Source organism: Oncorhynchus masou, chromosome 12 (assembly GCF_036934945.1).
Source record: "Oncorhynchus masou masou isolate Uvic2021 chromosome 12, UVic_Omas_1.1, whole genome shotgun sequence".
NCBI lineage: Eukaryota > Metazoa > Chordata > Actinopteri > Salmoniformes > Salmonidae > Oncorhynchus > Oncorhynchus masou.
Window position 1 is genome coordinate 83880174 of NC_088223.1, and position 13607 is coordinate 83893780.

At 47.7% G+C, this 13607-nt stretch overlaps 1 protein-coding gene across 2 annotated transcripts in view; it reads right to left on the reverse strand.

Annotated features, from left to right (window-relative positions):
• LOC135550954 (long-chain-fatty-acid--CoA ligase 6-like) overlaps positions 1–13607 on the reverse strand; it is a 106732-nt gene that overhangs the window by 45666 nt on the left and 47459 nt on the right. Inside the window, exon 1 of one of the 2 annotated variants that reach the window (XM_064982251.1) lies at positions 7084–7313. The exons of the other annotated variant lie outside the window; for it this stretch is intronic. Within the exon in view, the coding sequence (XP_064838323.1) occupies positions 7084–7129 (46 nt within the window). The 5' untranslated portion in view covers positions 7130–7313. Of the gene's footprint in view, positions 1–7083; positions 7314–13607 lie in introns of those variants that run through there. 2 annotated transcript variants of the gene reach the window in all.

Sequence of the window (13607 nt, forward strand, 5' to 3'; positions counted from 1 at the left end):
CACTGTTCTAAGTTAGATACTCCCCATCCCGGATCCGGGAGCGTAATCATCGACTGACACTAATTAGAATAACACAACGGATATAAATATCACTAGAAAATATTCCTATTCATGAAAATCACAAGTGAAATATACTGAGACACAGTTTAGCCTTTTGTTAATAACCCTGTCATCTCAGATTTTCAAAATATGCTTTACAGCCAAAGCGAGACAAGCATTTGTGTAAGTTTATCGATAGCCTAGCATAGCATTATGTCCAGCTAGCAGCAGGTAACTTGGTCACGAAAATCAGAAAAGCAATCAAATTAAATCATTTACCTTTGATGAGCTTCGGATGTTTTCACTCACGAGACTCCCAGTTAGATAGCCAATGTTCATTTTTTCCCAAAAGATTATTTTTGTAGGTGAAATAGCTCTGTTTGTTCTTCACGTTTGGCTGAGAAATCGACCGGAAATTACGGTCACGAAAACGCCGAAAAATATTCCAAATTAGCTCCATAATATCGACAGAAACATGGCAAACGTTGTTTATAATCAACCTTCAAGATGTTTTTCAAATATCTATTCGATAATATATTAACCGGAACAATTGGTTTTTCAGTAGGACCGATTGGAAAAATGGCTACCTCTGTATTTTACGCGAGAATCACTCTGAGAGCCATCAGGTGACCACTTACACTGTAAAGGTTTTCCTCCTCTTCTTCTGAAGAGGAGAGGCGGGAAGGATCGAAGGACCAATATGCGACATGGTAAGTGTCCATGGTTCTTTTAATAAGAAATCATAGAAAAACAAACATAGACTGCCCACCCCAACTCACGCCCTGACCATACTAAATAATGACAAAACAAAGGAAATTAAGGTCAGAACGTGACAGTACCCACCCCCCCCCCAAAGGTGCGGACTCCGGCCGCAAAACTTTAACCTATAGGGAAGGGCCTGGGTGGGCGTCTGTCCGCGGTGGCGGCTCTGGCGCGGGACGTGTACCCCACTCCATCATTGTCTTAGTCCACCTCCTTAGCGTCTTTTGAGTGGCGACCCTCGCTGCCGACCTTGGTCTAGGAACCCTAACAACGGGCCCCACTGGACTGAGGAGCAGCTCCGGACTGAGGGGCAGCTCGGGACTGAGGTAGCCAGGACTGAGGGGTAGCTCAGGACTGAGAGGTAGCTCAGGACAGAGAGGTACCTCAGAACTGAGAGGTAGCTCAGGCTGGTTGACGGCATTGGCAGCTCCTGGCTGAATGGCGGCTCTGGCAGCTCCTGGCTGAATGGCAGATCCTGGCTGACTGGCGGCTCTGGAGGATCCTGGCTGACTGGCGGCTCTGGAGGATCCTGGCTGACTGGCGGCTCTGGAAGATCCTGGCTGACTGGCGGCTCTGGAAGATCCTGGCTGACTGGCGGCTCTGGAAGATCCTGGTTGACTGGCGGCTCTGGAAGATCCTGGCTGACTGGCGGCTCCGGATGATCCTGGCTGACTGGCGGCTCCGGATGATCCTGGCTGACTGGCGGATCCTGGCGGCTCTGGCGGATCCTGGCTGACTGGCGGTTCCTGGCAGATCCTGGTGGCTCTGGTGGCTCCTTGCAGACTGGCGGCTCTGGCGGCTCCTTGCAGACTGGCGGCTCTAGCAGCTCTGGACAGACGGGAGACTCTAGCAGCTCTGGACAGACGGGAGACTCTAGCAGCTCTGGACAGACGGGAGACTCTAACAGCTCTGGACAGACGAGGCGCACTGTAGGTCTGGTGCGTGGGGCTGCCACAGGTCCCACCAGGTGTTAGGAGGAGGCACCTGTTAGGAGGAGGCACCAGAAGGACCGGGCTGTGGGGGAGCACTGGAGCTCTGGTGCGCAGCCTTGGCACCACTCCCCCAGGCTGGATAACTACTCTAGCCCGGACCCTCCAGAGTGCAGGCACAGGTTTAACCGGGCTGTGGGTAAGCACGGGAGATCGAGTGCCTACTACACGCACCTCTCCCTTAGGCTCCACTCCCACATTTGCCCAGCACGAGCAGAGCGCAGGCATAGGACGCACTGCACCCTCCCAGCGCCCCGGAGACACAGCACGAAGAGCCGGCGCAGGATACCCTGGACCGAAACGGCGTACCGGCGATCAGACATGCTGAGCAGGCACCATACGCCCTGGCTGGATGCCCACACTCGCATGACACTCTCGGGGGGCTGCCCTGCAGCGCACCGGGCTATGGGCACGTACTGGCGACACCGTGCACTTAACCGCATAACACGGTGCCTGACGAGTAACGCGCTGCTTATAATAAGCACGAGGAGTGAGCTCAGGTCTGCTACCTGGCTTAGCCCCACACCTCTTTTTACCCCCCCCCCAATTTTTCTGGGGGGGCCGCCTCTCGTACCTGTCGCGCTGCCGTGCTACCACCTCATATCGCCGCCGCTCAGCTTTCGCTGCCTCCAGCTCTGCTTTGGGGCGGCGATATTCCCCAGCCTGGGCCCAGGGTCCTTCTCTGTTCAAAATCTCCTCCCATGTCCAGGAGTCCTGTGATGCTGGCCGCTGTTGTTGCTGCTGCTGCTGTTGTCGCTGTCTGTTACCACGCCGCTTGGTCCTTGGTTGGTGGGTGTTTCTGTAAAGGTTTTCCTCCTCTTCTTCTGAAGAAGAGGCGAGAAGGATCGGAGGACCAATATGCGGCGTGGTAAGTGTCCATGGTTCTTTTAATAAGAAATACTCAACATGAACACCTGAATACAAAAGCAATAAACGTGGAATGAACGAACACCAAAACAGTACCGTGTGGTGAAAAACACAGACACGGAAACAAACACCCAACAACAAACAGTGAAACCCAGGCTACCTAAGTATGATTCTCAATCAGAGACAACTAATTGCCTCTGATTGAGAACCATACTAGGCCGAAACATAGAAATCCCAAAATCATAGAAAAACAAACATCGACTGCCCACCCCAACTCACGCCCTGACCATACTAAATAATGACAAAACAAAGGAAATAAAGGTCAGAACGTGACATACACAATGTAGCCACTTACAGGTGTTCTTTAACATAAATGCGTAAAACTACGTCACAATGCTGTAGACACCTTGGGGAATACGTAGAAAAAGTAATCTGGTTGATAGCCCATTCACTGCTCAATAGGAACACATTTGAACACAGCTTTCAAAACATGAGGCACTTCCGGATTGGATTTTTCTCAGGCTTTCGCCTGCAATATCAGTTCTGTTATACTCACATACAATATTTTTACAGTTTTGGAAACTTTAGAGTGTTTTCTATCCTAAGCTGTCAATTATATGCATGTTCTAGCATCTTGTCCTAACAAAATATCCCGTTTACTTTGGGTACGTTGTTTTTCCAAAAATGAAAATACTGCCCCCTTGTCACAACAGGTTCTTAACCCTGGCAGTCATCAATGCAGGTTGTGGGTGAATACAAATTTAAACTCTTGGAAAGCCTAACAAGTCCAATAGGAATTACACATCACTTTGAAGCCAGCATAATGGGATTTACAGTTAGGGATGCAAAATTCTGGTAGATTTTCCAGGTTTTTCAGAAAATTACTGGAAATGTTTTTGGGAAAGTTGGTGGAATTTTGAATCCTACTTACAGGCCTGACGTGGGCTGTAAACTATGAGTTTCAGTCGACTGTATAAGGCCTTATGATATATGTAATGCTTCAATTATATCGATAACATTTGCCTAGGAGCTCACTTGGTGAAGGCCACATAACTGTAATCCAATGAATTTAACAACTATGTCTGTGTCACAAAAAAATACACTCATGGGTGGTAATTCTACAATTCAATTGAAAGGGATACTGGGGAATTATTGGAGGCCTGGCTCCAATATCTTACTTTTTTTTTAAATTAGTATTACTCATGTCAAATTAGTACTACTCAATTCAGCCAGTTTTAGTTTTTTTTTAGGTAATTGGTTTCCTCAAAACTTATCCCTTAGTCCATTTAGTTAATTTTCCATACATATACTGTTTCTTTACTTTTGAAATCAATTTTTATTTGTCACATGCGCCGAATACAACAGGTATGTTGTAAAATGCTTACTTACATGCCCTTAACCTACAAAGCAGTTTTAAGAAATATATTTACTCACTAAATAAGCAAAAGAAATGTAGCTAGGCCCACTGTATCTTTGGTTACTGTTCATGCACCCTACCGGTAGCTCAAGGGTTGTGAATGGAAGGTGTAGGGTTGACCTCAGAGGCTTAAATCAAGGGGGAGAAACACACCATGCACACTTGGCCTGAGTCCCGCCCCCTCTCCCCATCTGCAGAGAGTACCCAGCAATAAGCCTCTGCTGCTGCCATGAGATTATTCTCTCTCTCTCTCTCTCTCTCTCTCTCTCTCTCTCTCTCTCTCTCTCTCTCTCTCTCTCTCTCTCTCTCTCTCTCTCTCTCTCTCTCTCTCTCTCTCTCTCTCTCTCTCTCTCTCTCTCTCTCTCTCTCTCTCTCTCTCTCTCTCTCTCTCTCTCTCTCTCTCTCTCTCTCTCTCTCTCTCTCTCTCTCTCTCACCTTCTATGCCACACAAGGAGGAAAAGCAGCAGCACTAATAAAGGAACAGGGCACACTAGCTTCTCGTGGTGTACACTTAAAGGAGTGCTGAAACGCATCCGACTGTATCAGATTTCCCAATTGACTTCTACAAACCTATGATTACACTCAGCGAGGACTGCAAAGGGGGTAAAGGAGAAACGCGTTTGGCCTAGTTTGTGCCTGGTTAGCCACCGTATCACACCACCCTGAGCAGACGCTGCAGCTACTCTCGCTCTCTCCCCCATCCTCCCTCCCCCTCCCTAAACCCAGAGTGCCTCCCTTCCTACAGAAAATCATACATGTCGTTTTACAGACTGTATACTACAGTACTGAGTACGTGCACACATCTACAGACAAACGCACCCACATACAAACAAGTAGGTGTTTGTTTGTATGTGGGTACGTTTGTCTGTAGATGTGTGCATGTACTCAGTACTGTAGTATACAGTCTGTAAAATGACATGTGTGATTTTCTGTAGGAAGGGGATGTCAGGCAATGCTTTTTAAGAGTGATCTAATGAAACCCAGTAAAGCATGTGATGAATCAGGAGAGAACGTAACCCTTGTTCAGTACTTTCCGTTTGGTCAATGTAGTCCAATATACGTGATGGATTATATGAGAAGTAGGCCTATAATTTCCCCTCTTTATGAGGTTACATAAATATGAATATGAACCTGTTAATTAAGCAATAAGGCCTGGGAGTGTGTGGTATATACCACAGCTAAAGGCTGTTCTTAGGCACAATGCAACGCAGAGTGCCTAGAAACAACCCTTAGACGTAGTATATTGGCAATATACCATAAACCCCTGAGGTGTATTATTGCTATTATAAACTGTTTACCAATGGAATTAGAGCAGAACAAATAAATGTTTGGACATACCCGTATTAATGGTCTGACACAACATGGCTGTCAGCCAATCAGCATTCAGAGCTCGAACCACCCAGTTTATAATGTAAATGAACACCTCATGTATATAGTAGTAGCATAGCCTACTGTACAGAGCTTGATATTATGTACACTCTTCGATTGCAATGTTCCTAAATTACAGAGACAACACTTAACTACCACTGGTAGGCCTGTAATATTACTTCATACAGCCTAGAAAGGTTTCATGATGACTTAAAAGTTAAGCTAATTGAGAAATGCAGCCGACAATGTTCAGAAAATACAGAATTTCGGCAAAACGTTTCAACTGAGAAGCACATATGCTTTCTCAGTCTGTGATGAGTGGAGCATGTGTCTTATCCTGTAAATTATTGAGAGGGGAAAAAGAATAGGTTTACCTGTGTAGTACCTCAGATGTTAAAACAATGCATTATGCATGACGAGGAGTAGCATTTGACAGCGTACAATGGCTGTAAAGTAAACGTTGAGAACGCAACAGAAGTACTGGCCTTAGGCTTGTCTACTTTATATTTTGGGAACGAGGTTACTATAGATCAAACATGCTGATATGTTGAGTATATGCCCAAATGTATTTTAAAATGGTCACATTTTACCCCATGCCCCTGACTGGCGGAATAAAACTGTTTTACAGACCGTTACTCCAGAGAGTGCTAAATATGCTCGGACTGGATGCAGTGTTTCAGGACCCTCACCATTGAACAGCTCCTTCCAATCAGACAAGATCGCTTCAGCGCGTGAAGGTGCACGTCACACTATGGCAGGGGTACATTTAGAAGCAAACATTTATCGGCAACCACTGTGCCACGTCGCAATAATGACATATCCTACATTCAATTATGGCTTGCAAAATATACAATATTTTGTTGTTCTATTTATATCTGTCTGACTGTCGGATAATTGCTTACATTTACGACGATGCATGCTTGCACCAGTCATTGAGTCACTGATAGGCAACATGCAGTTGCTAGGTGGTTGAGAGATGAGCGTTTTCATTACGCAGAGATAGCGTACCCTATAGTAGGCTATTGCACATGACCTTAGCCTGCCGACAATACTTTTTCATTTTGAAGCATGTCATGTGGAATAACTTCGTATACAGAATAGGCTACCGTAAATATGTATAATTCATTAAAACACAAAATAATATCTAGGCCTAAGTGAAGAAAAAAATGTACCGACCCATTTGTCGTATGCGTAGAATTGTGGCGTTATGGTATGCTATGATCTTGCCCGTGTCATGCCATATGCCTGTAATTGCAAGGCCGGCTTAGAATAAAATCGTTGTTCTGTGAATATGTCCAAAAAACTGGTGTTGCCTATTATTAAGAGTAGTTCGTCAAATAGGTTACGTTATAGTGCTGCACACCCTGTCAGACCGGCAGGTATGCACATAAAGATAATCTTTCCAAGAGGCATTCCTCGTAGGCCGGACGCGAATAACTGTATCCAGAAAATGTATTCATATCATGCAGGCCACTCTATAGGCTATTCTAAATATGGAAACTGCATCCGTAAAAATCATTTATCCTATATGAATTGTAAATCAATAACCTGTCTCACAATTTCAGAGAGGCTGCGCCCATGCAATACATGGCACCTGCTATTCTATGGTGAACATAATGAATGAAAATATATGAAACTCACCTAATATAATCCAGATAGACCCAGAGATCAGAACGAAGGCAAGCATTCCTTTCTCATTGAGTCTGCTGTCGCAGCCCACAGCCCGGTGCAAGAGCCTACAACTGCAGAATCGACTGCAGTACCAGCCGGCAATCTGGGAGATTATGAGAACCAACGAGTAATACTAGGCTACTGCGAGCCAGTCAATACAGCATGCAACGTCCAACCGGTTACAGGAGCCTATTTGCCTTGGAGAGCAGAAATGAGTATAGGTGCACACGAGAAGATAAGAAAAATGCCTCCTCAAATATGAACGAATACAATTCCTTCTGGACTATATATTTTATATAACCTCTAGGTAGCCTATAGGCTGCCCTTCGCAACGGCCTACTCACTGAAATTAAAGGGTTTAGCCTGCGTCAGAGGGGAGATGCGCGAGTAGCAAGGTTATGCAGGGATAATTGTAAGGGTGACTATAGCGGTAGGCTGTTATAGCGGACTATTTCTTTTATTTCTTTTTTATTCACTACACGAATACATTTATATTACCAACATGCAAGGAAGCATGGGTGATGTGTATAAACGCGTTAACAGACCAAATTGATGTTTTATTTTTGTACATGATGAGGCTATTAGATTTAGAAAATGTTCATGATGATGTCTGATAATAGTTCTGTGTAGTCTCTGTCCTGTAATAAGCTGTAGCCTACATATCGGCATTTTATTATCGGGAGGTATATCGCCTAGGCTACAGTAGGCTATGCAAATTATAGCGGATTCTAGAGTTGGGTTTACTAGGCACATTTCAGTAAATTTCCTTGGGGAATGTGTTTGAGTCCTGCTAATTCACAATTCCCCAAGAGTGAGATGGGTTGGAGATACACTTGTCACGTGACATGACATTACCTCTGAATTAACATCACCTTGAAAATTCACCCTACACAGCAAGGGGAGTGCCCATCACTTCTGCTGCTGCTGATGTAACCTCATCTATAGGCAATTGCCACAGCCATGGCCGGCCCTGGGCATAAGCGACATAGGCGGTGGGCTTGGGCCCCCGGCCGTTAGTGGGCCCCGACCCCTAACTCAGTCGGGTCTCAACTTACTGTTAGGGGTTAGAATAGTAGAATACACAAGGTGCAATTTATACATTTGGTTGTGCATCAGCAGTTTTCCTCTTGCTATGTCAGTCAAACTGTAATTTTTTCTCTCTGCCCCATGGTAAAACGAGAGTCAAGGCATGAAATGAGTTGTACAATTAGAACATTTTCTCTCTGACTCATGGCAAAATGTGTAGAATTGCAGATAACTTGCTTTAAAACGGCAACATTTAGTCTACGCCCCAAGGCAACATGTGTAGAATTTGCAGGAAATTAACATCCATTTTTTTTCTCTCCACCATCAAGAGGTGGGCCACTAAAATGTTTTGCACGCAAGGTGCGGGGCCCGCAACAAAATCTTGTTTAGGGCCAGCAAAAGGCTAAAGCCTGTCCTCCGCACAGGCATGTAAACCTGGGATATCTACCATTCAAATCTTTCTTTAGTGGGAGTGACCATATAATTCTATAGGAGTGACCTACTGAGTCAAGTATTCGTCATGATTTAATTTTAGCGAATCACACACCTGTGAGGCGTGGCTCTGTGCTTGTTGTGTGCTAGCACGTTCATGTCCTAGTCGGAACTAAGTAACTCCTACATTTCCGATCTGCTAACTGGTTGAACGCGGCCTGTCTGAAATTTCAGAGTTTCCTAGTTTCAATTTGCACATGAACACGTCATTAGTGCATGGAGGAGGGTTAGGGGGAAGAGTTTGTGGGAGATGATTGTTTGGCAGATTAAGTCCTTTAAACCAAAGCGGCACCTGGAGTTTCTCCCGGCTCTCTGCTAACGAAAGCCAAGTTTGACGTGTTGGTCTGACACTCTTCGTGTATTTGGATTGAAGTGTCTGGGAACAAGATTACGGCTGCTGCAACGTCAAATGTGCGTGACCATTTGATAGGACCGCACACAGAGATACATTTCTACTTCTTGGCTTGTCATACTGTCACACCCTGACCATAGTTTACTTTGCATGTTTCTATGTTTTGGTTGGTCAGGGTGTGATCTGAGTGGGCATTCTATGTTGGATGTCTTGTTTGTCTATTTCTATGTCTGGCCTGATATGGTTCTCAATCAGAGGCAGGTGTTAGTCATTGTCTCTGATTGGGAACCATATTTAGGTAGCCTGGGTTTTACTGTGTGTTTGTGGGTGATTGTTCCTGTCTCTGTGTTTTGCACCAGATAGGACTGTTTTAGGTTTTCGCACGTTTGTTGTTTTGTTAGTTTATTCGTGTACAGTTTCTTTATTAAAGTAAAATGAATAACAACCACGCTGCATTTTGGTCCGCTCCTCCTTCTACAGATGAAAGCCGTGACAGAATCACCCACCACAACAGGACCAAGCGACGTGGTAACAGGCAAAAGCAACAGCAGGAGCAACAAAAAGAGGAATCGACATGGGAGGACAAATTATTCAGAGAAGGACCCTGGGATCAGCCTGGAGAATATCGCCGCCCCAAAGAAGAACTGGAGGCGGAGAGAGCTGAGAGGTGCTGGTATGAGGAGGCAGCGCGGCGACGTGGATGGAAGCCTGAGAGTCAGCCCCAAAAATTTATTGGGGGGGGCTCACAGGGAGTATGGCGAAGCGAGGTAGGAGACCTACGCCAACTTCCTGTGGTTACCGGGGGGCTAGAGAGACCGGGCAGGCACCGTGTTATGCTGTGGTGTGCATGGTGACTCCAGTGTGGGTGCATAGCCCGGTGCAGTATATTCCAGCTCCGCGTATCGGCCGGGCTAGATTGAGCGTCGAGCCAAATGCCATGAAGCCGGCTCTACGCATCTGGTCCCCAGTGCGTCTCCTTGGGCCGGCTTACATGGCACCAGCCTTGCGCACGGTGTCCCCGGTTCGCCTGCATAGCGCAGTGCGGGCTATTCCACCTAGCCTCACTGGCAGAGCGACCGGGAGTATTCAACCAGGTAAGGTTGGGCAGGCTCAGTGCTCAAGAGCTCCAGTGCGCCTGCACGGTCCGGTCTACCCAGTACCACCTCCACACACCAGCCCTCCGGTGGCAGCTCCCGCACCAGGCTTCCTGTGCGTGTCCTCGGCCCAGTACCACCAGTGCCAGCACCACGCATCAGGCCTACAGTGCGCCTCGCCTCTCCAGCGCTGCCGGAGCCTTCCTCCTCTCCTGCGCTGCCGGAGTCTCCCGCCTGTTCAGCGCTGCCCGAGCCTTTCTCCTCTACAGCGCTGCCAGAGTCTCCCGCCTGTTCAGCGCAGCCAGAGCCTTCCTCCTCTCCTGCGCTGCTGGAGTCTCCCGCCTGTTTAGCGCTGCCAGAGACTTCCGCCTATACAGAGTTTCCGGAGTCTCCTGCCTGTTTAGCGCAGCCAGAGCTGCCAGCCTGCATGGAGCAGCCAGAGCTGCCAGCTTGCATGGAGCAGCCAGAGCTGTCAGTCTGCATGGAGCAGCCAGAGATGTCAGTCTGCATGGAGCAGCCAGAGATGTCAGTCTGCATGGAGCAGCCAGAGATGTCAGTCTGCATGGAGCAGCCAGAGCTGCCAGTCTGCATGGAGCAGCCATAGCTGTCAGTCTGCATGGAGCAGCCAGAGCTGTCAGTCTGCATGGAGCAGCCAGAGCTGTCAGTCTGCATGGAGTAGCCAGAGCTGCCAGTCTGCATGGGGCAGCCAGAGCTGTCAGTATTCTTGGAACAGCCAGAGCTGCCAGTCTGCATGGAGCAGCCAGAGCTGCCAGTCTGCAAGGAGCTGCCAGTCTGCAAGGAGCTGCCAGTCTGCAAGGAGCTGCCAGAGCTGCCAGTCTGCATGGAGCAGCCAGAGCTGCCAGTCTGCAAGAAGCCGCCAGAGCCGCCAGTCAGCATGGAGCAGCCAGAGCCGCCAGTCAGCATGGAGCAGCCAGAGCCGCCAGTCTGCCAGGATCCGCCAGTCAGCCAGACTCTTCCAGATCTGCCAGTCTGCCAGACTCTTCCAGATCCGCCAGTCTGCCAGACTCTTCCAGATCCGCCAGTTAGCCAGACTCTTCCAGATCCGCCAGTCAGCCAGACTCTTCCAGATCCGCCAGTCAGCCAGACTCTTCCAGATCCGCCAGTCAGCCAGACTCTTCCAGATCCGCCAGTCAGCCAGACTCTTCCAGATCCGCCAGTCAGCCAGACTCTTCCAGATCCGCCAGACTCTTCCAGATCTGCCAGTCAGCCAGACTCTGCCGGAACCGCCAGTCAGCCAGGATCTGCCGGAACCGTCAGTCAGCCAGGATCTGCCGGAACCGTCAGTCAGCCAGACTCTTCCGGAACCGTCAGTCAGCCAGGATCTGCCGGAACCGTCAGTCAGCCAGACTCTTCCAGATCCGCCAGTCAACCAGACTCTTCCAGATCTGCCAGTCAACCAGACTCTTCCAGATCTGCCAGTCAGCCAGACTCTTCCAGATCTGCCAGTCAGCCAGACTCTTCCAGATCTGCCAGTCAGCCAGACTCTTCCAGATCTGCCAGTCAGCCAGACTCTTCCAGATCTGCCAGTCAGCCAGACTCTTCCAGATCTGCTAGTCAACCAGACTCTTCCAGATCTGCCAGTCAACCAGACCTCCAGATCTGCCAGTCAACCAGACTCTGCCGGAACCGTCAGTCTGCCAGACTCTTCCAGATCCGCCAGTCTGCCAGACTCTTCCAGATCCGCCAGTCAGCCAGACTCTTCCAGATCCGCCAGTCAGCCAGACTCTTCCAGATCCGCCAGTCAGCCAGGATCTGCCAGAGCCTTCCTCCTCTCCTGTGCTGCCGGAGTCTCCCGCCTGTACGGCGCTGCTGCCGGAGTCTGAAGAGCCCCTCTGCCCGAGCTGCCCCCTGTCCCGGGCTGCCCCTCTGTCCCGAGCTGCCCCTCTGTCCCGTGTTATTAAGTAGGGTTGCCGAAGCTAGGAGGTCACGGAAGCGGACAAGGTGGGGGAAGACTACGGTGAAGTGGGGGCCACGTCCAGCACCAGAGCCGCCACCGTGGACAGATGCCCACCCAGACCCTCCCCGATAGGTTCAGGTTTTGCGGCCGGAGTCCGCACCTTGGGGGGGTACTGTCACACCCTGACCATAGTTTACTTTGTATGTTTCTATGTTTTGGTTGGTCAGGGTGTGATCTGAGTGGGCATTCTATGTTGGATGTCTTGTTTGTCTATTTCTATGTCTGGCCTGATATGGTTCTCAATCAGAGGCAGGTGTTAGTCATTGTCTCTGATTGGGAACCATATTTAGGTAGCCTGGGTTTCACTGTGTGTTTGTGGGTGATTGTTCCTGTCTCTGTGTTTTGCACCAGATAGGACTGTTTTAGGTTTTCGCACGTTTGTTGTTTTGTTAGTTTATTCGTGTACAGTTTCTTTATTAAAGTAAAATGAATAACAACCACGCTGCATTTTGGTCCGCTCTTCCTTCTACAGACGAAAGCCGTGACACATACATAGACTATATCACACCATACTGTAGCCTATTTTATACAACTGGTTAATTTCGACACCATTTTGAGTAGGCCTAGCCTACACATGCTCTAGGGATGTGATTATTGTTTGGATAACCATATATGCTATCATGTATTGATTATATTATTTAAAAATAATAATTCTATATATTTTTTCACTCTTTTTGTGATGCGCAATGCAGAGAACACTGGAAGAATAATTATCATTTAATTACCATAGGGAATTATTGTAATGTTTGTTTATGTGTCAATTAATCCCATAAGGGATGGGTTGCCAATTGGCAATTTGACACGAAAATAACATTTCATTGATTCATTGTACCCATTGTATGTTTTGAGAGGACACATTTTGAGCAACCTAAAAAACTTCTTGGAGGAAGTCTCCTAAGGGAGCCGGGGAGGGAGCCTGTCAGGGTGTGACAGTATGACAAGCCAAGAAGTAGAAATGTATCTCTGTGTGCGGTCCTATCAAATGGTCACGCACATTTGACGTTGCAGCAGCCGTAATCTTGTTCCCAGACACTTCAATCCAAATACACGAAGAGTGTCGGACCAACACGTCAAACTTGGCTTTCGTTAGCAGAGAGCCGGGAGAAACTCCAGGTGCCGCTTTGGTTTAAAGGACTTAATCTGCCAAACAATCATCTCCCACAAACTCTTCCCCCTAACCCTCCTCCATGCACTAATGACGTGTTCATGTGCAAATTGAAACTAGGAAACTCTGAAATTTCAGACAGGCCGCTCTTAGGTTGGAGTCATTACAACTCGTTTTTCAACCACTCCACAAATGTCTTGTTAACAACCTATAGTTCTGGCAAGTCAGTTAGGACATCTACTTTGTGCATGACACAAGTCAACAACTGTTTACAGACAGATTATTTCACTTATAATTCACTGTATCACAATTCCAGTTGGTCAGAAGTTTACATACACTAAGTTGACTGTGCCTTTAAACAGCTTGGAAAATTCCAGAAAATGATGTCATGGCTTTAGAAGCTTCTGATTGGCTAATTGACATCATTTGAGTCAATTGGCGGTGTAC